Source organism: Pygocentrus nattereri, chromosome 19, assembly GCF_015220715.1.
Source record: "Pygocentrus nattereri isolate fPygNat1 chromosome 19, fPygNat1.pri, whole genome shotgun sequence".
Taxonomy (NCBI): Eukaryota; Metazoa; Chordata; class Actinopteri; order Characiformes; family Serrasalmidae; genus Pygocentrus; species Pygocentrus nattereri.
In genome coordinates, this window is record NC_051229.1 from 571,975 (window position 1) to 595,165 (window position 23,191).

At 47.2% G+C, this 23,191-nt stretch overlaps 1 protein-coding gene across 6 annotated transcripts in view; it reads left to right on the top strand.

The window, feature by feature from the left end:
- arhgap29b (Rho GTPase activating protein 29b) overlaps positions 1-23,191 on the top strand; it is a 76,986-nt gene that overhangs the window by 20,184 nt on the left and 33,611 nt on the right. For 4 of the 6 annotated variants that reach the window (XM_037531019.1, XM_037531018.1, XM_037531020.1 and 1 more), the window contains exons 3-4: positions 4,161-4,304; positions 22,629-22,725. In XM_037531019.1, coding sequence (XP_037386916.1) covers positions 4,161-4,304; positions 22,629-22,725 — 241 coding nt within the window. Of the gene's footprint in view, positions 1-4,160; positions 4,305-19,714; positions 21,053-21,238; positions 21,382-22,628; positions 22,726-23,191 lie in introns of those variants that run through there. The other 2 variants (XM_017688398.2, XM_017688393.2) reach the window with 2 other exon arrangements.

A 23,191-nucleotide genomic window follows, 5' to 3' on the forward strand; every position in this document is an offset into this window, starting at 1 on the left:
AAGTGACGGAACTTCTGTCAGGAACTGTAGATGGCAGTAGAAGACAGTAGAAGACGCTAGATATTAGCAGAAGGCAGTAGATGGCAGTAGAAGGCAGCAGAAGGCAGTAGATAGTAGTTGAAGGCAGTAGATGGCAGTAGAAGACGGTAGATATTAGCAGAAGGCAGTAGATGGCAGTAGATAGCAGCAGAAGGCAGTAGATAGCAGTAGAAGGCAGTAGATAGCAGCAGAAGGCAGTAGAAAGCAGCAGAAGGCAGTAGATAGTAGTTGAAGGCAGTAGAAGGCAGTAGAAGGCAGCAGAAGGCAGTAGATAGCAGTAGATGGCAGTAGAAGACGGTAGATATTAGCAGAAGGCAGTAGATATTAGCAGAAGGCAGTAGATATTAGCAGAAGGCAGTAGATGGCAGTAGAAGGCAGCAGAAGGCAGTAGAAGGCAGCAGAAGGCAGTAGAAGGCAGCAGAAGGCAGTAGAAGGCAGCAGAAGGCAGTAGATAGCAGCAGAAGGCAGTAGATAGCAGCAGAAGGCAGTAGATAGTAGTTGAAGGCAGTAGAAGGCAGTAGAAGGCAGTAGATAACAGTAGATGGCAGTAGAAGACGGTAGATATTAGCAGAAGGCGGTAGATATTAGCAGAAGGCAGTAGATATTAGCAGAAGGCAGTAGATGGCAGTAGAAGGCAGTAGAAGGCAGCAGAAGGCAGTAGATAGCAGTAGATGGCAGTAGAAGACGGTAGATATTAGCAGAAGGCAGTAGATATTAGCAGAAGGCAGTAGATATTAGTAGAAGGCAGCAGAAGGCAGTAGATAGCAGCAGAAGGCAGTAGATAGCAGCAGAAGGCAGTAGATAGCAGCAGAAGGCAGTAGATAGTAGTTGAAGGCAGTAGAAGGCATTAGATAACAGTAGATGGCAGTAGAAGACGGTAGATATTAGCAGAAGGCGGTAGATATTAGCAGAAGGCAGTAGATATTAGCAGAAGGCAGTAGATATTAGCAGAAGGCAGTAGATATTAGCAGAAGGCAGTAGATAGTAGTTGAAGGCAGTAGATGGCAGTAGAAGGCAGTAGATGGCAGTAGAAGACGGTAGATGTTAGCAGAAGGCAGTAGATGGCAGCAGAAGGCAGTAGAAGGCAGCAGAAGGCAGTAGATAGTAGCAGAAGGCAGTAGATAGTAGCAGAAGGCAGTTGAAGGCAGTTGAAGGCAGTAGAAGGCAGTAGAAGGCAGTAGAAGGCAGCAGAAGGCAGTAGATAGCAGTAGATGGCAGTAGAAGACGGTAGATATTAGCAGAAGGCAGTAGATATTAGCAGAAGGCAGTAGATGGCAGTAGAAGGCAGCAGAAGGCAGTAGATAGCAGCAGAAGGCAGTAGATAGCAGCAGAAGGCAGTAGATAGCAGCAGAAGGCAGTAGATAGTAGTTGAAGGCAGTAGAAGGCAGTAGATAACAGTAGATGGCAGTAGAAGACGGTAGATATTAGCAGAAGGCAGTAGATGGCAGTAGAAGGCAGCAGAAGGCAGTAGATAGCAGTAGAAGGCAGTAGATAGCAGCAGAAGGCAGTAGATAGTAGTTGAAGGCAGTAGAAGGCAGCAGAAGGCAGTAGATAGCAGTAGAAGGCGGTAGATATTAGCAGAAGGCAGTAGATAGCAGCAGAAGGCAGTAGATAGTAGTTGAAGGCAGTAGAAGGCAGTAGATAACAGTAGATGGCAGTAGAAGACGGTAGATATTAGCAGAAGGCGGTAGATATTAGCAGAAGGCAGTAGATATTAGCAGAAGGCAGTAGATATTAGCAGAAGGCAGTAGATATTAGCAGAAGGCAGTAGATAGTAGTTGAAGGCAGTAGATGGCAGTAGAAGGCGGTAGATGTTAGCAGAAGGCAGTAGATGGCAGCAGAAGGCAGTAGAAGGCAGCAGAAGGCAGTAGATAGTAGCAGAAGGCAGTAGATAGCAGTTGAAGGCAGTAGAAGGCAGTAGAAGGCAGTAGAAGGCAGTAGAAGGCAGTAGAAGGCAGTAGAAGGCAGTAGAAGGCAGCAGAAGGCAGTAGATAGCAGTAGATGGCAGTAGAAGACGGTAGATATTAGCAGAAGGCAGTAGATATTAGCAGAAGGCAGTAGATGGCAGTAGAAGGCAGCAGAAGGCAGTAGATAGCAGCAGAAGGCAGTAGATAGCAGCAGAAGGCAGTAGATAGCAGCAGAAGGCAGTAGATAGCAGCAGAAGGCAGTAGATAGTAGTTGAAGGCAGTAGAAGGCAGTAGATAACAGTAGATGGCAGTAGAAGACGGTAGATATTAGCAGAAGGCAGTAGATGGCAGTAGAAGGCAGCAGAAGGCAGTAGATAGCAGTAGAAGGCAGTAGATAGCAGCAGAAGGCAGTAGATAGTAGTTGAAGGCAGTAGAAGGCAGCAGAAGGCAGTAGATAGCAGTAGAAGGCGGTAGATATTAGCAGAAGGCAGTAGATAGCAGCAGAAGGCAGTAGATGGCAGCAGAAGGCAGTAGATAGCAGTAGAAGGCAGTAGATGGCAGTAGAAGGCGGTAGATATTAGCAGAAGGCAGTAGATATTAGCAGAAGGCAGTAGATATTAGCAGAAGGCAGTAGATAGCAGTAGAAGGCAGTAGATGGCAGTAGAAGGCGGTAGATATTAGCAGAAGGCGGTAGATATTAGCAGAAGGCGGTAGATATTAGCAGAAGGCAGTAGATGGCAGCAGAAGGCAGTAGATGGCAGCAGAAGGCAGTAGATGGCAGCAGAAGGCAGTAGATAGTAGTTGAAGGCAGTAGATAGTAGTTGAAGGCAGTAGATAGTAGTTGAAGGCAGTAGATAGTAGTTGAAGGCAGTAGATGGCAGTAGAAGGCAGTAGATGGCAGTAGAAGGCAGTAGATAGTAGTTGAAGGCAGTAGATGGCAGCAGAAGGAAGTAGATAGTAGTTGAAGGCAGTAGATACACACAGTAGATTTGTGTGTGTGTGTGTGTGTGTGTGTTTCATCATGTTAGCCACCACACACTAATTACGCTTCCTTGTCGGTTTTCTGTGGAAATTCCGGACATTTTTAGCTTTGCTTTTCTTCTTACCCCCCTTGATGATAAATGGAAACAAGATCAAATAGTAAAATATGCTATTAGAATCTTTTGTAGAGTTTTCAAAATAAATGTGTGTTGTTTATGGTGTTTACGGTGTTTACGGTGTGTGTTGTTTATGGTGTTTACGGTGTTTACGGTGTGTGTTGTTTATGGTGTTTACGGTGTGTTGTTTACGGTGTGTGTTGTTTACGGTGTGTATGATGTTTATGGTGTTTACGGTGTGTGTTGTTTACGGTGTGTGTTGTTTATGGTGTTTATGATGTTTACGGTGTTTATGGTGTTTACGGTGTGTGTTGTTTACGGTGTGTGTTGTTTACGGTGTTTATGGTGTTTATGGTGTTTATCGTGTGTGTTGTTTACGGTGTGTGTTGTTTACGGTGTGTGTTGTTTACGGTGTGTATGATGTTTATGGTGTTTACGGTGTGTGTTGTTTACGGTGTGTGTTGTTTATGGTGTTTATGATGTTTACGGTGTTTATGGTGTTTACGGTGTGTGTTGTTTACGGTGTGTGTTGTTTACGGTGTTTATGGTGTTTATCGTGTGTGTTGTTTACGGTGTGTGTTGTTTACGGTGTTTATGGTGTTTACGGTGTGTGTTGTTTACGGTGTGTGTTGTTTACGGTGTTTATGGTGTTTACGGTGTGTGTTGTTTACGGTGTTTATGGTGTTTACGGTGTTTACGGTGTTTATGGTGTTTACGGTGTGTGTTGTTTATGGTGTTTACGGTGTTTATGGTGTTTACGGTGTTTATGGTGTTTACGGTGTGTGTTGTTTACGGTGTTTACGGTGTGTGTTGTTTACGGTGTGTGTTGTTTACGGTGTTTATGGTGTTTACGGTGTGTGTTGTTTATGGTGTTTATGGTGTTTATGATGTTTATGGTGTTTATGATGTTTATGGTGTTTATGGTGTGTGTTGTTTACGGTGTGTGTTGTTTATGGTGTTTATGATGTTTATGGTGTGTGTTGTTTACGGTGTGTGTTGTTTATGGTGTTTATGATGTTTATGGTGTGTGTTGTTTATGGTGTTTACGGTGTGTGTTGTTTACGGTGTGTTGTTTACGGTGTTTACGGTGTTTATGATGATGTCCTTTCTCCTGCAGAGCCGGTGGAGAGTTTGGTGGGCGTGGTCGAGGACCGGCTGGGGGAGCTGCTGCGAGTTCTGAAGGACGTTATTGGAAAACACCAAACGCTGAACTCGGAGGAGATCCTCAGCGCCGCGGGAACCGTCATCGCCAAGGTCAAAGGTCAGCGTCAGTGTCGGACGTACCGGCCCTCTCTGCTCTGTGTAGTAACGTTTTAACAGAAATGAGCCGTAAGCAAAGCTTCATCTCCGTTTGGACTGAAGATCCAGAAACGAAACATCTGCGCGTTCGCCGCTTCCAGAAATCTGAAGGGAATAACTTCAGGATCCGACATTCATTCGTTTCTTCAGTTCCCAGCAGTTTCACACACAGTCCTCAACAGTCACACTGTGAGAGGAAAACCTCGTATCTCCATGTTTGTCCTTTTTCAGTTTATGACATCATCGAGTGTGTAAATCTCAGGATGAATGGACCAAAACAAACCACCCAGAAAGACTCACGGAAAGTTCTGCTTACGTTGAATCCATTAAAAGTGAAGTAGGTTCCTCCTCCTGTGAAGTTCCCGTTCTGGAGACGTGAGGTTTTAAAGTTCTTTATTCCAAATAGCGAATATATTTTATGAATATCTAAAGCAATAAACAAACACTGGGCCTCGTTCTCCAGTACCTTTTTAAGTGTGTTCTTGAGAACGGTTCTAAGAAAAGGTCTCCGTCAGGTTAATGTCAGGTTCTTAAAGCACAGAACTGTTCTAACCTCTGTGCTCTGGAGTGTGTGTCAATTCTGTTCTTACCTGAGAACAAAGCCCACATAAGAGAACGCTGGAGAGTCTCCGTCAGAACCGCAGTAGGAGGGAATTTTAAGAACGATTCAGAACCAGAATTTAACTGTTGCTCCATTTAAGGTGGAGCAGAAAGTTCAAACGAAAAGCAACGTTTCACATCGTCTTTGGCTTTTATTGAAGAGCAACACTGACGCTACATTTTATGATAAATAAAAATAAATCATTTATTATTTTTATTCAAAGAAACGTCCCAGAATAATGAGCCGCTGTTAACCTACAAAATTACACTCTTAATAAAGGTGGATTCTTCGCTAAAGACAGTGGTTCTGTGTTCTCCGTCAGTCTGAAGAATCATTTCACTGTGAAAAGAACCATTTAGTCGTACAAAGGGTTCTTTGAGTGTTCCTGGGTTTATATAGAACTGTTGTCTTTATTAAAGAGTGTGTGTTTACATCTAAAATCTGTCATGATTTATACCGTCATTTACATTTTAGGCCATACCGCCCACTACTAACGTCCACAAATTTGAATAGCCACACCCATTTCTAATTGGTAGGTGTGTTTGAGCAGGTCCAGCACTTTAATATAAGTTGTGTAGAATTCCACTGACTGAACCAGACGTCCCCCTTGAAAAGTTCCCCACAGTGGTGGTGATAGGAACCAGACGTTCCCCACAGTGGTGATGATGGGAACCAGACGTCCCCCTCTAAAAGCTCCTCACAGTGGTGGTGATGGGAACCAGACGTCCCTCTTAAAGCTCCTCACAGTGGAGGTGATGGGAACCAGACGTTCCTCTAAAAGCTCCTACAGAAAGTTCCTACATGAACTGGTTCTGAATTCACTGCCTGATGACTGAGACGCTGTTTTATCAGAGTTTAGAGAACTTCAACTCCATTCATGGTGGAGGGAGACATGCAGGGCGCTGTGCGGCAAAATAGTCCCCAAAGAAAACTCATTATTCCAGATTTTCCACTGTTTTCCATCATCAGCATTCCATATAAGCTCAGAAGACTCGTGTAGGTTCTCTGGTGGTTCTGGATGGTGAATGTCTGTGTTTGTGAGTCTCTACATTGCTTTGCAGTAGTTTTGAGACGTTTTGGTCCTAAACTTGTTTTTACCTCCATGTTGACCCCCGGTTCCCAACACCACCACTGTAAAGGCATCCAAACCACTCTGTTTACATCTCGACCGCTGAGTTATGCAGGAATGAAAGCAGATGGAGGAATTTTAAATCCACTTCCTCTGGAATATGACTGCGTGTCGGAGTGTTCGGCAGCGGCTCTTCCTCATTTCCATTCTGGTGCTTTGCAGGTGTGAGTGTGTGGGAAGCGCGTGTCACATATTTCCCTTTTCAGTTTGGGAATGGAACTAAGCTGGGGGAGGTGTTCTCTGACCGCAGTCACCTGTCGTGTTTATTATTCGCGCAGACTGTCTGTGGGATGTGCTGCAGCAGGAACGTGGAACGTGTTGAGAACCGTGTGCTGAAGCCTCTGAGAGGCCGCAGTGAAACTGGAGACGACGGACTGAGTAAACCGTGAGCCTTTGGCCTGCAGCGATTTCCTGGGATGGTTTAACTCGTTTTACAGGTTTTCTTTATTCCGGTCTTCCTGTACAGAAGGAAAAGGGAGCGTGAGCAGCGTAACGCAGGTGTTCCTTATTTCTGAGTTCCTACAGACAGAATAAACCAGAGTGAATGCTGGCTGTACTGCAGGGTGGAGAACTGAACCGAAATACGGTCAGTAATGGTGAGATATGGTGTGGTAGACCCTCACAGAGCAGGTGCTGTTTGGGTGGTGGATCATTCTCAGCACTGCAGTAACACTGAGGAGGTGGTGGTGTGGTTAGTCTGTGTTGTGCTGGTGCGAGTGGATCAGACACAGCAGTGGTGCTGGAGTGTTTAAACACTGTGTCCACTCACTGTCCACTCTATTAGACACTCCTACCTTGTCGGTCCACCTTGTAGATGTAAAGTCAGAGACGACAGCTCATCTGCTGCTGCACAGTTTGTGTTGGTCATCATGTAGTCCTTCATCAGTGCCCACAGGACGCTGCCCACAGGACGCTGCCCACAGGACGCTGCCCACAGGACGCTGTGTCTGATCCACTCAGACCAGCACAACACACACTAACACACCACCACCACGTCAGTGTTACTGCAGTGCTGAGAATGACCCACCACCCAAACAGTACCTGCTCTGTGAGGGTCCATGGGGGTCCTGACCACTGAAGAACAGGGTAACAGAGTATCAGAGAAACAGATGGACTCCAGTCTGTAACTTTTTTCCTGTGAGAAAGAGGGAAAATCTGTCTGTTTTATCCTCTTCACGGTTCCCAGGTTCTCCTTACTCCGTGGGAAGTTTCATTTCAGGCATTAAAGCTCTAATGAACGCCGTGTTTGAGCTCCGCCGAGTTCCACTGTGATTCTTCTGCAGTGAGAGGCTGAAGTACCTGATCATCGCCGATAAGTCATTGAAGTGACTGGCGTAGTGATGCACTGCACTTCTAAAAAGATGGTTCTTCAAGGGTTCTTCAGTAAAGCAAATGGTTCTGTATATAGGTTCTTCAGATTGTTGGAGAATGTGCTATGTATGCTTCTATATAGCACCATAATGGGTTCTACTATTGTGGTGATGTCAGCTTTTAATGGTTGAATAACCCTTAGTACTATAAAGAACACCTTTAAAAAAGGTTCTCTATAGAACCATATATAGCACGCTCTCCATCAGTATGAAGAACCACTGAAGCATGCAAGTGTTTATTCTGTATAGAACCATTTTCTTTACTAAAGAACCCTTGAAGATTCACCTTTTTAGAACGTGTGGATTATTAAATAGTGATGATGTTCCGTAATTCGCTGAGGTCGCAGATTTTTGAGCTGTGGTTTTATATAAAACGAAACCTCGTGTCTCCAGAACAACTTCACAGGGGACTTCCCCTTCAGTGGAGGTCAGGGGAACCAGAACTTTATCCGAGTCATTTTGGGTTGTTTCTTGTGGTTCTTTGAGTGTTCCTGGGTTTCTGTAGAACTGTTGTCTTTATTAGAGAGTGTGTGTTTTTATTTATTTATAAAATGCACATCTGTCATGATTCATACCGTCTTTTACGTTTTAGGCCATGCCGCCCACTACGACCGTGGTCATCGTGAAATTTACACACGATGTAAAGAGCCGCAGGTCAGAGTAGGTCAGTAACTGAAACGCATCGGAAACGGAGGTATGAGGTTTCGTTCCGACGGCAGCGACGGATGAAAATGGACAAAAGTACAGACAGAATTCAGACTTTACCCTCTTCAGCTCCTCGGGACCACCGGTGGCTCCAAACCGCACTCGGTCATGTTCTCCATAACGTTCATATTCCATAAGCTCCATTCAGAAGCTGGGCGTCGTGTGAGGCTGTAGCTCTTCTCTCCAGTCTAATAGACGGTGACGTCATTTTAAACCCTTATAATAAAAGAAGCTGAACTCAGTTTGTTTTTCTACTGAAAGTCGACCCGTTTTTTCCCCAAATCTGGGCTCTAAACTATAAACAGACGGCGTCTCTTCAGTGATCTGCTCTGGAAACATCACTTTTAGAGAACAACACAAAGAGCGGCCGAGATTTTTGGCTTTCAGCAGTGAATTGTGAGCGTATAGTGATGTGTGGAGATCATAAAACACACGTTCTGTTCATTTGAGGAGCTTTTACAATAAATAAATAAAATAAATAAATAAATAAATAAATAAAACACTGCAGTTACTGAATAATTTGCCCCACGATTTGGTGATAAAAATTCAGAAGGACAAACCAAAATCAACCCTGGCGAATAAGAGCTGCTGCTTTTAGCTGTGTGTCCATGTTTGGTGCCTCAGACTGTGGACTGGACTGTGTTCTGCCACTAGGGGGCGAGTCCAGCATCCCTTTAGTCCTGCAGTGATTTTCCCACTGAGTCCTGATGGAATTCCAGCGTTTCGGACGTTTGACGGGTATTTTTGATAACGGGGCTCGAGCTGTGAGCCGTTTCTGTGCTTTGCAGTTTAAATGCGATTATTTCTGTGAATTGATCTCCAGGACGATGTCCAGCGCGTCCGTCCCGGATCTCTGACCGGATTTCTGTTGAGCTCCGTTTATTATTTATTATATAGTAATTAATGTTCTGCACACACCTGCGTGACTAAAGGGGTCTTTGCTTGTCTGATTTAGATCGACAGAGAATCTGTATTACATGGTTCTACCTAGAACCTTTTTGAGAAGGGTTCTGTGTAGCACCAAATGTGTTATGATGTCAAGCTTGTAACAGTAGAACCCTTTGTTGTGCTATATAGAACCATATACAACACATTCTCCGTTAATCTGAAGAACCATTTCACTGTATAGCACCGAAAAGGTTCCATGATTGGTACATGCCTGACAGCGTAACAGCAGAACCGTTTTTTGTGCTGTATAGAACCGTTTACAAAAAGAAACCATGTATAACATTGTCCATCAATCTGAAGAACCCTTCGTAATGTAAAGAACCAGTTAAGCATGGAATGGTTCTAAACAGATCTGTTCCCCTTGGTAAAGAACCCTTAAAGATCTTTTTAAGAGTTTGACATTTGTCAGCTAAAATGTCCAGATCCTGGCGGCTCTACTGAGGATTTACGCTCAGTTCCGGTTCTTTTAGCCTAGAACAAAACTAGAACCACTATTTAAATATGAAAGATCACATAAACACTGTGAACTACGCTGCCTGACTCAGCCGCCTCAGAACCAGAGAAACGGGCCTTAAACAGGAGTCAGGACCCTGCTGGGGTTCATCCTGAAGTTAGGACAGGATTTAGGAGGTTTAGTCCGGTTAGGATGTTAATCTGGAGTTAATGATGAGATGAAGGGAGGAGCTGGAATTCTGGAGGAGATGCTGTTGATGCTGTGCTCCTGTTTTCGTTCCTTCTCTCCGTTTCTCTGTATCTGTAAACCTGAATGTGGTGAAGTCACTTTAACTCTGATTTACTGGGTGTTTGCTGGAAGAAGCACCACCTCACTCTTTCAGCACTTCTCCTGCTTTTCTCTGCTGTAGTTAAGAAATAATTAGGAAATATAAAAGTATTTTTTTCAGATTCTCTTCCACATTTGGGGAAAGTGTTTTTCACTGGGAAATACGACGTCTGGCTCGCCGTCTGTTCAGTAGTCTGTGTTTCTCTGCGGAGGAGCGTCTTCGCCGCCCGACCTGCGTGTCGATGTGGTTTATCTGAGTGACGATGTGTTGAGTCTGTAGTTTGGGCCTGTTTACCTGGTGCTTTCCAGCTCAGACGTGGCTCAGCTGTGTGAGGCCGTCAGTGCTGAGGGATCAGTACTGACTCTTAAACCCAAACCAGCTCAGTGTTTCTCAGCTGTGTGAGGCCGTCAGTGCTGAGGGATCAGTACTGACTCTTAAACCCAAACCAGCTCAGTGTTTCTCAGCTGTGTGAGGCCGTCAGTGCTGAGGGATCAGAACTGACTCTTAAACCCAAACCAGCTCAGTGTTTCTCAGCTGTGTGAGGCCGTCAGTGCTGAGGGATCAGTACTGACTCTTAAACCCAAACCAGCTCAGTGTTTCTCAGCTGTGTGAGGCTGTCAGTGCTGAGGGATCAGTACTGACTCTTAAACCCAAACCAGCTCAGTGTTTCTCAGCTGTGTGAGGCCGTCATTGCTGAGGGATCAGAACTGACTCTTAAACCCAAACCAGCTCAGTGTTTCTCAGCTGTGTGAGGCCGTCAGTGCTGAGGGATCAGTACTGACTGTTAAACCCAAACCAGCTCAGTGTTTCTCAGCTGTGTGAGGCCGTCAGTGCTGAGGGATCAGTACTGACTCTTAAACCCAAACCAGCTCAGTGTTTCTCAGCTGTGTGAGGCCGTCAGTGCCGAGGGATCAGTACTGACTCTTAAACCCAAACCAGCTCAGTGTTTCTCAGCTGTGTGAGGCCGTCAGTGCTGAGGGATCAGAACTGACTCTTAAACCCAAACCAGCTCAGTGTTTCTCAGCTGTGTGAGGCCGTCAGTGCCGAGGGATCAGTACTGACTCTTAAACCCAAACCAGCTCAGTGTTTCTCAGCTGTGTGAGGCCGTCAGTGCCGAGGGATCAGTACTGACTCTTAAACCCAAACCAGCTCAGTGTTTCTCAGCTGTGTGAGGCCGTCAGTGCTGAGGGATCAGTACTGACTCTTAAACACCAAACCAGCTCAGTGTTTCTCAGCTGTGTGAGGCCGTCAGTGCTGAGGGATCAGAACTGACTCTTAAACCCAAACCAGCTCAGTGTTTCTCAGCTGTGTGAGGCCGTCAGTGCTGAGGGATCAGTACTGACTCTTAAACCCAAACCAGCTCAGTGTTTCTCAGCTGTGTGAGGCTGTCAGTGCTGAGGGATCAGTACTGACTCTTAAACCCAAACCAGCTCAGTGTTTCTCAGCTGTGTGAGGCCGTCATTGCTGAGGGATCAGAACTGACTCTTAAACCCAAACCAGCTCAGTGTTTCTCAGCTGTGTGAGGTCGTCAGTGCCGAGGGATCAGTACTGACTCTTAAACCCAAACCAGCTCAGTGTTTCTCAGCTGTGTGAGGCCGTCAGTGCTGAGGGATCAGTACTGACTCTTAAAACCCAAACCAGCTCAGTGTTTCTCAGCTGTGTGAGGCTGTCAGTGCTGAGGGATCAGTACTGACTCTTAAACCCAAACCAGCTCAGTGTTTCTCAGCTGTGTGAGGCCGTCATTGCTGAGGGATCAGAACTGACTCTTAAACCCAAACCAGCTCAGTGTTTCTCAGCTGTGTGAGGCCGTCAGTGCCGAGGGATCAGTACTGACTCTTAAACCCAAACCAGCTCAGTGTTTCTCAGCTGTGTGAGGCCGTCAGTGCTGAGGGATCAGTACTGACTCTTAAACCCAAACCAGCTCAGTGTTTCTCAGCTGTGTGAGGCCGTCAGTGCCGAGGGATCAGTACTGACTCTTAAACCCAAACCAGCTCAGTGTTTCTCAGCTGTGTGAGGCCGTCAGTGCTGCGGGATCAGTACTGACTCTTAAACCCAAACCAGCTCAGTGTTTCTCAGCTGTGTGAGGCCGTCAGTGCCGAGGGATCAGTACTGACTCTTAAACCCAAACCAGCTCAGTGTTTCTCAGCTGTGTGAGGCCGTCAGTGCTGAGGGATCAGTACTGACTCTTAAACCCAAACCAGCTCAGTGTTTCTCAGCTGTGTGAGGCCGTCAGTGCTGAGGGATCAGTACTGACTCTTAAACCCAAACCAGCTCAGTGTTTCTCAGCTGTGTGAGGCCGTCAGTGCTGAGGGATCAGTACTGACTCTTAAACCCAAACCAGCTCAGTGTTTCTCAGCTGTGTGAGGCCGTCAGTGCTGAGGGATCAGTACTGACTCTTAAACCCAAACCAGCTCAGTGTTTCTCAGCTGTGTGAGGCCGTCAGTGCTGAGGGATCAGTACTGACTCTTAAACCAAAACCAGCTCAGTGTTTCTCAGCTGTGTGAGGCCGTCAGTGCCGAGGGATCAGTACTGACTCTTAAACCCAAACCAGCTCAGTGTTTCTCAGCTGTGTGAGGCCGTCAGTGCTGAGGGATCAGTACTGACGTCTTAAACCCAAACCAGCTCAGTGTTTCTCAGCTGTGTGAGGCCGTCAGTGCCGAGGGATCAGTACTGACTCTTAAACCCAAACCAGCTCAGTGTTTCTCAGCTGTGTGAGGCCGTCATTGCTGAGGGATCAGTACTGACTCTTAAACCCAAACCAGCTCAGTGTTTCTCAGCTGTGTGAGGCCGTCAGTGCTGAGGGGATCAGTACTGACTCTTAAACCCAAACCAGCCTCAGTGTTTCTCAGCTGTGTGAGGCCGTCAGTGCTGAGGGATCAGTACTGACTCTTAACCCAAACCAGCTCAGTGTTTCTCAGCTGTGTGAGGCCGTCAGTGCTGAGGGATCAGTACTGACTCTTAAACCAAACCAGCTCAGTGTTTCTCAGCTGTGTGAGGCCGTCAGTGCCGAGGGAAATCAGTACTGACGCTTAAACCCAAACCAGCTCAGTGTTTCTCAGCTGTGTGAGGCCGTCAGTGCTGAGGGATCAGTACTGACTCTTAAACCCAAACCAGCTCAGTGTTTCTCAGTCTGTGTGAGGCCGTCAGTGGTGAGGGGATCAGTACTGACTCTTAAACCAAACCAGCTCAGTGTTATCTCAAGCTGTGTGAGGCCGTCAGTGCTGAGGGATCATTACTGACTCTTAAACCCAAAACCAGCTCAGTGTTTCTCAGCTGTGTGAGGCCGTCAGTGCTGAGGGATCAGATACTGACTCTTAAACCCAAAACCAGCTCAGTGTTTCTCAGCTGTGTGAGGCCGTCAGTGCTGAGGGATCAGTACTGACTCTTAAACCCAAACCAGCTCAGTGTTTCTCAGCTGTGTGAGGCCGTCAGTGCTGAGGGATCAGTACTGACTCTTAAACCCAAACCAGCTCAGTGTTTCTCAGCTGTGTGAGGCCGTCAGTGCCGAGGGATCAGTACTGACTCTTAAACCCAAACCAGCTCAGTGTTTCTCAGCTGTGTGAGGCCGTCAGTGCCGAGGGATCAGTACTGACTCTTAAACCCAAACCAGCTCAGTGTTTCTCAGCTGTGTGAGGCCGTCAGTGCCGAGGGATCAGTACTGACTCTTAAACCCAAACCAGCTCAGTGTTACTCAGCTGTGTGAGGCCGTCAGTGCTGAGGGATCAGTACTGACTCTTAAACCCAAACCAGCTCAGTGTTTCTCAGCTGTGTGAGGCCGTCAGTGCTGAGGGATCAGTACTGACTCTTAAACCCAAACCAGCTCAGTGTTTCTCAGCTGTGTGAGGCCGTCAGTGCTGCGGGATCAGTACTGACTCTTAAACCCAAACCAGCTCAGTGTTTCTCAGCTGTGTGAGGCCGTCAGTGCTGAGGGATCAGTACTGACTCTTAAACCCAAACCAGCTCAGTGTTTCTCAGCTGTGTGAGGCCGTCAGTGCTGAGGGATCAGTACTGACTCTTAAACCCAAACCAGCTCAGTGTTTCTCAGCTGTGTGAGGCCGTCAGTGCTGAGGGATCAGTACTGACTCTTAAACCCAAACCAGCTCAGTGTTTCTCAGCTGTGTGAGGCCGTCAGTGCCTGAGGGATCAGTACTGACTCTTAAACCCAAACCAGCTCAGTGTTTCTCAGCTGTGTGAGGCCGTCAGTGCCGAGGGATCAGTACTGACTCTTAAACCCAAACCAGCTCAGTGTTTCTCAGCTGTGTGAGGCCGTCAGTGCCTGAGGGATCAGTACTGACTCTTAAACCCAAACCAGCTCAGTGTTTCTCAGCTGTGTGAGGCCGTCAGTGCTGAGGGATCAGTACTGACTCTTAAACCCAAACCAGCTCAGTGTTTCTCAGCTGTGTGAGGCCGTCAGTGCCGAGGGATCAGTACTGACTCTTAACCCAAACCAGCTCAGTGTTTTCTCAGCTGTGTGAGGTCCGTCAGTGCCGAGGGATCAGTACTGACTCTTAAACCCAAACCAGCTCAGTGTTTCTCAGCTGTGTGAGGCCGTCAGTGCTGAGGGATCAGTACTGACTCTTAAACCCAAACCAGCTCAGTGTTTCTCAGCTGTGTGAGGCCGTCAGTGCTGAGGGATCAGTACTGACTCTTAAACCCAAACCAGCTCAGTGTTTCTCAGCTGTGTGAGGCCGTCAGTGGTGAGGGATCAGTACTGACTCTTAAACCCAACCAGCTCAGTGTTTCTCAGCTGTGTGAGGCCGTCGTGCGATCGGGATCAGTACTGACCTCTTAAACCCAAACCAGCTCAGTGTTTCTCAGCTGTGTGAGGCCGTCAGTGCTGAGGGATCAGTACTGACTCTTAAACCCAAACCAGCTCAGTGTTTCTCAGCTGTGTGAGGCCGTCAGTGCGAGGGATCAGTACTGACTCTTAAACCCAAACCAGCTCAGTGTTTCTCAGCTGTGTGAGGCCGTCAGTGCTGAGGGATCAGTACTGACTCTTAAACCCAAACCAGCTCAGTGTTTCTCAGCTGTGTGAGGCCGTCAGTGCTGAGGGATCAGTACTGACTCTTAAACCCAAACCAGCTCAGTGTTTCTCAGCTGTGTGAGGCCGTCAGTGCTGAGGGATCAGTACTGACTCTTAAACCCAAACCAGCTCAGTGTTTCTCAGCTGTGTGAGGCCGTCAGTGCTGAGGGATCAGTACTGACTCTTAAACCCAAACCAGCTCAGTGTTTCTCAGCTGTGTGAGGCCGTCAGTGCTGAGGGATCAGTACTGACTCTTAAACCCAAACCAGCTCAGTGTTTCTCAGCTGTGTGAGGCCGTCAGTGCTGAGGGATCAGTACTGACTCTTAAACCCAAACCAGCTCAGTGTTCTCAGCTGTGTGAGGCCGTCAGTGCCGAGGGATCAGTACTGACTCTTAAAACCCAAACCAGCTCAGTGTTTCTCAGCTGTGTGAGGCCGTCAGTGCTGAGGGATCAGTACTGACTCTTAAACCCAAACCAGCTCAGTGTTTCTCAGCTGTGTGAGGCCGTCAGTGCTGAGGGATCAGTACTGACTCTTAAACCCAAACCAGCTCAGTGTTTCTCAGCTGTGTGAGGCCGTCAGTGCTGAGGGATCAGTACTGACTCTTAAACCCAAACCAGCTCAGTGTTTCTCAGCTGTGTGAGGCCGTCAGTGCTGAGGGATCAGTACTGACTCTTAAACCCAAACCAGCTCAGTGTTTCTCAGCTGTGTGAGGCCGTCAGTGCTGAGGGATCAGTACTGACTCTTAAACCCAAACCAGCTCAGTGTTTCTCAGCTGTGTGAGGCCGTCAGTGCTGAGGGATCAGTACTGACTCTTAAACCCAAACCAGCTCAGTGTTTCTCAGCTGTGTGAGGCCGTCAGTGCTGAGGGATCAGTACTGACTCTTAAAACCCAAACCAGCTCAGTGTTTCTCAGCTGTGTGAGGCCGTCAGTGCTGAGGTATCAGTACTGACTCTTAAACCCAAACCAGCTCAGTGTTTCTCAGCTGTGTGAGGCCGTCAGTGCTGAGGGATCAGTACTGACTCTTAAACCCAAACCAGCTCAGTGTTTCTCAGCTGTGTGAGGCCGTCAGTGCTGAGGGATCAGATACTGACTCTTAAACCCAAACCAGCTCAGTGTTACTCAGCTGTGTGAGGCCCGTCAGTGCTGCGGGATCAGTACTGACTCTTAAACCCAAACCAGCTCAGTGTTTCTCAGCTGTGTGAGGCCGTCAGTGCTGAGGGATCAGTACTGACCTCTTAAACCCAAACCAGCTCAGTGTTTCTCAGCCTGTGTGAGGCCGTCAGTGCCTGAGGGGATCAGTACTGACTCTTAAACCCAAACCAGCTCAGTGTTTCTCAGCTGTGTGAGGCCGTCAGTGCGAGGGATCAGTACTGACTCTTAAACCCAAACCAGCTCAGTGTTTCTCAGCTGTGTGAGGCCGTCAGTGCCGAGGGATCAGTACTGACTCTTAAACCCAAACCAGCTCAGTGTTTCTCAGCTGTGTGTGAGGCCGTCAGTGCCGAGGGATCAGTACTGACTCTTAAACCCAAACCAGCTCAGTGTTTCTCAGCTGTGTGAGGCCGTCAGTGCCGAGGGATCAGTACTGACTCTTAAACCCAAAACCAGCTCAGTGTTTCTCAGCTGTGTGAGGCCGTCAGTGCCTGAGGGATCAGTACTGACTCTTAAAACCCAAACCAGCTCAGTGTTTCTCAGCTGTGTGGAGGCCGTCAGTGCTGAGGTGATCAGTACTGACTCTTAAACCCAAACCAGCTCAGTGTTTCTCAGCTGTGAGAGGCCGTCAGTGCTGAGGGATCAGTACTGACTCTTAAACCCAAACCAGCTCAGTGTTTCTCAGCTGTGTGAGGCCGTCAGTGCTGCGGGATCAGTACTGACTCTTAAACCCAAACCAGCTCAGTGTTTACTCAGCTGTGTGAGGCCGTCAGTGCTGCGGGATCAGTACTGACTCTTAAACCCAAACCAGCTCAGTGTTTCTCAGCTGTGTGAGGGCCGTCAGTGCTGAGGGATCAGTACTGACTCTTAAACCCAAACCAGCTCAGTGTTTCTCAGCTGTGTGAGGCCGTCAGTGCTGAGGGATCAGTACTGACTCTTAAACCCAAACCAGCTCAGTGTTTCTCAGCTGTGTGAGGCCGTCAGTGCTGAGGGATCAGTACTGACTCTAAACCCAAACCAGCTCAGTGTTTCTCAGCTGTGGTGAGGCCGTCAGTGCTGAGGGATCAGTACTGACTCTTAAACCAAACCAGCTCAGTGTTTCTCAGCTGTGTGAGGCCGTCAGTGCTGCGGGATCAGTACTGACTCTTAAACCCAAACCAGCTCAGTGTTTTCTCAGCTGTGTGAGGCCGTCAGTGCTGAGGGATCAGTACTGACTCTTAAACCCAAACCAGCTCAGTGTTTCTCAGCTGTGTGAGGCCGTCAGTGCCTGAGGGATCAGTACTGACTCTTAAACCCAAACCAGCTCAGTGTTTCTCAGCTGTGTGAGGCCGTCAGTGCTGAGGGATCAGTACTGACTCTTAAACCCAAACCAGCTCAGTGTTTCTCAGCTGTGTGAGGCCGTCAGTGCTGAGGGATCAGTACTGACTCTTAAACCCAAACCAGCTCAGTGTTTCTCAGCTGTGTGAGGCCGTCAGTGCTGAGGGATCAGTACTGACTCTTAAACCCAAACCAGCTCAGTGTTTCTCAGCTGTGTGAGGCCGTCAGTGCTGAGGGATCAGTACTGACTCTTAAACCCAAACCAGCTCAGTGTTTCTCAGCTGTGTGAGGCCGTCAGTGCTGAGGGATCAGTACTGACTCTTAAACCCAAACCAGCTCAGTGTTTCTCAGCTGTGTGAGGCCGTCAGTGCCGAGGGATCAGTACTGACTCTTAAACCCAAACCAGCTCAGTGTTTCTCAGCTGTGTGAGGCCGTCAGTGCTGAGGGATCAGTACTGACTCTTAAACCCAAACCAGCTCAGTGTTTCTCAGCTGTGTGAGGCCGTCAGTGCTGAGGGATCAGTACTGACTCTTAAACCCAAACCAGCTCAGTGTTTCTCAGCTGTGTGAGGCCGTCAGTGCTGAGGGATCAGTACTGACTCTTAAACCCAAACCAGCTCAGTGTTTCTCAGCTGTGTGAGGCCGTCAGTGCTGAGGGATCAGTACTGACTCTTAAACCCAAACCAGCTCAGTGTTTCTCAGCTGTGTGAGGCCGTCAGTGCTGCGGGATCAGTACTGACTCTTAAACCCAAACCAGCTCAGTGTTTCTCAGCTGTGTGAGGCCGTCAGTGCTGAGGGATCAGTACTGACTCTTAAACACAAACCAGCTCAGTGTTCTCAGCTGTGTGAGGCCGTCAGTGCCGAGGGATCAGTACTGACTCTTAAACCCAAACCAGCTCAGTGTTTCTCAGCTGTGTGAGGCCGTCAGTGCTGAGGGATCAGTACTGACTCTTAAACCCAAACCAGCTCAGTGTTTCTCAGCTGTGTGAGGCCGTCAGTGCGAGGGATCAGTACTGACTCTTAAACCCAAACCAGCTCAGTGTTTCTCAGCTGTGTGAGGCCGTCAGTGCTGAGGGATCAGTACTGACTCTTAAACCCAAACCAGCTCAGTGTTTCTCAGCTGTGTGAGGCCGTCAGTGCTGAGAGGATCAGTACTGACTCTTAAACCCAAACCAGCTCAGTGTTTCTCAGCTGTGTGAGGCCGTCAGTGCTGAGGGATCAGTACTGACTCTTAAACCCAAACCAGCTCAGTGTTTCTCAGCTGTGTGAGGCCGTCAGTGGTGAGGGATCAGTACTGACTCTTAAACCCAAACCAGCTCAGTGTTTCTCAGCTGTGTGAGGCCGTCAGTGCTGAGGGATCAGTACTGACTCTTAAACCCAAACCAGCTCAGTGTTTCTCAGCTGTGTGAGGCCGTCAGTGCTGAGGGATCAGTACTGACTCTTAAACCCAAACAGCTCAGTGTTTCTCAGCTGTGTGAGGCCGTCAGTGCTGAGGGATCAGTACTGACTCTTAAACCCAAACCAGCTCAGTGTTTCTCAGCTGTGTGAGGCCGTCAGTGGGTGAAGGGGATCAGTACTGACTCTTAAACCCAAACCAGCTCAGTGTTACTCAGCTGTGTGAGGCCGTCAGTGCTGAGGGATCAGTACTGACTCTTAAACCCAAAACCAGCTCAGTGTTTCTCAGCTGTGTGAGGCCGTCAGTGCTGAGGGATCAGTACTGACTCTTAAACCCAAACCAGCTCAGTGTTTCTCAGCTGTGTGAGGCCGTCAGTGCCGAGGGATCAGTACTGACTCTTAAACCCAAACCAGCTCAGTGTTTCTCAGCTGTGTGAGGCCGTCAGTGCCGAGGGATCAGTACTGACTCCTCTTTCTCTAAAAGACTCTGCAGGTTTCCAGACTACAGCTCAGAGACGGTCAGAGGGAAGCCTCCCCACCGCTGAGCCACTGCAGCTGTTTGATTAATGATTCGTTGTTAAAACCATTAAAAGCTAAGTTCTCTGCTGATTTTGGTCCAGGAGTTTTTGGTCCAGGAGTTTTTGGTTTTTGTTTCTGGGCTGTTCACTTTTCTCGAGCGCTAAATCAGCCGAGTCAGGCTGTTTGAAATGTTGATGTGCTCGTCTTTGTCCGAGTTCGGAGGCATGCGCATGTGGTGCCTCCGTTTCGGAAAGTCTGTTTGGCAGCGAAACTCTGCCGGATTGCTGTCAGATGTGCTCGGCTCCTCCGTCTGGATCCTCCCGGTGCTGGAACTTCTGTTTGTCGGCGCGTTTGACTGAGGCTGGACTCCCCGTTCTGTGGTCTGGTTTCCCCGAGCAGGAAGACGTGGTTCTGAAGTACGTCATGTGTGTTTTCCCAGAATGCCTCAGGGGATCAGTCGTTCCAGATTTCCTCTGGAATTCCCTCACACGTTAGAGACCTTTTCTTAATGAAGGAAGTCTGAAGAAGTTGGAAGAGCAGAAAAGTCTTTCCCTGGATGACATTCCTTCTGTTTTTAATTTTTTTCCCGAATGCTGCCCAGTGTTTTTGGAGACTCTCTCTGAGGAGCAGGAAAGGTGTTAAATATCGGAAGTTTCTGAGCTCCGCGCTCTTCAGGAGTTTTTATTCACGCTTTTACAGTTTGTTTTTATTTTGATTTTACTTCATCATAATTGGGTTAAAGTACCACAGGAACGTGTGTAGCGAAACTATAGAAACGTGTGTAGCCTAGCGACAAAAACTTTAGCCATTACCTGGTTGTAGTGTAACCGCGGAGTTAGATGCAGTTTAACCAAACGGGTGTAGTGTTACTATGGAAACTAGTGTAGCGTAACTGTGGAAACCTTTGTAGCGTAACCATGGAAACTGGTGTAGCTTTGCCATGGAAACGGGTGGAATGTAATCATGTTAATTGGTGTTGTGGAAGGGAAATGTTCAAGCTCCGTGCATCATGGGATGCTGATCAGTCGGCCGATGTTCTAACTCTGTACTCCATGTTTACACGTTTCACTCGCAAACTGCAGATCAGAGTTTATTTTACAAACTCAGGCCACAAAAAACGAACAAACACACAAGCTACAGTTTCTGAGCGTCCAGCGTGTAAACGACTGTGATTACAGGGCTGTTTACACTCTGGGTAATAGAGGCTCTGACCGGCTCTGAGAGCTTCCTCCGATGGCCACTTTTCAGTCAGGCCTTAATTTTCCAAATGAAGTTTACAGAAGAAGAAAAATCCCTCCTGGAAGATTCATTATCTGTGGCTGTTTCTGAGAAAACAATGTCCCTGGCTGGACGTGGCTGTTCCCTTATTTGGGTTGTGTTGGGGGCAGAAGCAGGAGCATTGTTGTGGAGCTGCAGGATGTCCTGAGGAAGAACCTCAGCGTTACACTGCAGGAGCCTCTGAGCCGAGCGCATTCGGGGGACGGGGGAGCTGGGTTCTGCTTCCAGTTTCACCTCGGAGAAGTGAGACACGGGCAGAGGGCCGCCGCTGGCAGTGCTGCTGTGGCATCAGCAGGGACGACCCATCAAGCGGAACTAGAAAGTGGCAGAGCTGAAGCGGATTTTTAGTTTTTTCCGCCGCAGATCTCTGGTCAGGAAAAAGTGGAAGTTGAAGTCAGACTGGCGGCGCGCCTGCGAAGGTGGAGGAGCAGACTTTGAAGGCGTTTTCTGACTCTTCAGCCGAGAAACGGAGCGCGTGCAGTTTAAATTGAGGTGTGTAAGTTTGGGGTGAAAGTTGTGTGTGTGTGTGTGAGAGTTTGAATGTGTGTGTGTGTGTGTGTTTCCTGTGTGTACGAGTGTCGGGGGGTGAAGGCTCTCAGACAGGAAGTCTTGCTGAATTGGAGTTTCTGTGAGGCTTCACTGACTCGGCTTTGGCAGAATCTTTGCTCGGTTATTTCCTGTGTGTGGAGATTTGCGTGCTGGTGTGGCGCTTTTGTTGACTTTCTGTATAAAACATTAACGAAATGCCTCCTAAAATGACTTCAAATGGAAATTCTCATTTCTTCCTGCGCCTCCAGACGGAGGACGCTGACCTATGATGGGTAAGTTCACTTCTGCCCATTCGAGCAAGAAGACGTACCTGGTGAAAGCGAATCTTTAGCCTTGGAGTAGCCAGCAGTGCTAACCGTGGAGGCTGATTTGGGTCACGGTGTCGACTTGTGTCTTTGCTTAATGCCACATAATATAACAGAGATTCAAAAAACAAGCAAAGAAGCCCAGCTGACCACTCCAGTGGTCAGCATTTGTACTGTTACTGCTGTTTTACCGCCGTCTGATTAAGTTAAGTGATACTTCTTTAATCCCACAAACGGGAAAATTCCACCTCCGCATTTAACCCGTCCATGAAGTGACACACCACACACACACTAGTGAACACACACACACATACTAGGGGCAGTGAGCACACTTGCCCAGAGCGGTGGGCAGCCCAATCCACAGCACCCAGGGAGCAGTTGGGGGTTATGTAAGGCGCCCAAGGACACCTCAGTCATGGATTGTGGGCACTGGGGATCAAACCAGTGGCCTTCTGGTCACAGGGCTGGTTCCCTGACCTCCAGCCCACGACTGCCCACATTGCTGATTAGCTGTTATACTAAAAACTAAATCTAAAAAGCTGCTTGTTATTAAGTTAATAAGTGTTTATTTACTCAGAAAAGCTCTAAAATTAGAATAAATGCCAGTAACGTTAATACAATAAGCCGATATGAGTGTCAGTGTGTTTTTCTGTCTTCTCAAATAAAATCAATATTAACTGTGTTTATCATCCAATATCTGCGTTATCTGATCAATACTTCATTAAATTAAAACTTCATAGAATTTAGTAAATCTGCTGCTGGAGGCGTCCAGGAGACGCTTGGAGCAAACTCACAAGATATAAGCTACAGTGAAATTGAGCAGCAGTCCAGCAGCACTTTACACACAAATTAACTAAACATGCGGCCGAAATGTATAAAATACAGATTTAAGAATAGCAGTTTATACGTAACTGTAAAGAAAAGGGCCATATGTTCTCAACAGACAGTAGACAGGTGAGGACAGCTTCTGGAGTTCTGTAACGAGTTCTGTAATATTGCACATCTTAAGAATTATTATTTCACAGAATGAATATAGATCACACACTCGAACAGTTACATTGTGTTTACTGTATTGGTGTTTATTCAGATTTATTCCCATGTTTTTTCTTTTCTCCTCAATCACAAACGTGTTTATTTCCAGGATAAGTGGTTTTAAATAATAATTCTAAGTGTTCCTGCTGCTCTGAGTCTTGTGTTTTTGTGACTTTTTGCAGGTGTGAACTTCAAGGAGGTGAACAAAGAAAACAGGAGCGCTCTTTTTCACGAGATACACACATCGATCGACAATTTGGCGTTCACGTTTGGCAATGTGTGAGTACGGTGTTTTCCCCGAAAATGTGATGTAAATAAACCCGAATTCAGGATTTAAAATAGTGTACCTGACTGGATGAACAGCATCCAGGTCACTTACATATTCAATTATACATTTATTTATTCATCAGATTATTCATCAATTACATTATAATACATTACAAAAGCACCATTTACTATTGGGCGAAATAAGAATAATTGAAGTGCCATCTAATAGCTATTTACATCAGAACTGCACGGACAAATCAATATTTCTAGGTGTATAAAAAGACAGATATATATACACAGTACTGTGCGAAAGTGAGTATCACAATATTCATTAGAATAAAGTCGTATTCATAATTCAGATAAACAGAAAAACAATAAACAGTAACAAGAATTTCTTGGGTCCATATTTTTCCTGGACACCTTCACAGCCGCCACAGAGACTCGTTAATATCATCAATGACATCATGAGCTCAATTTA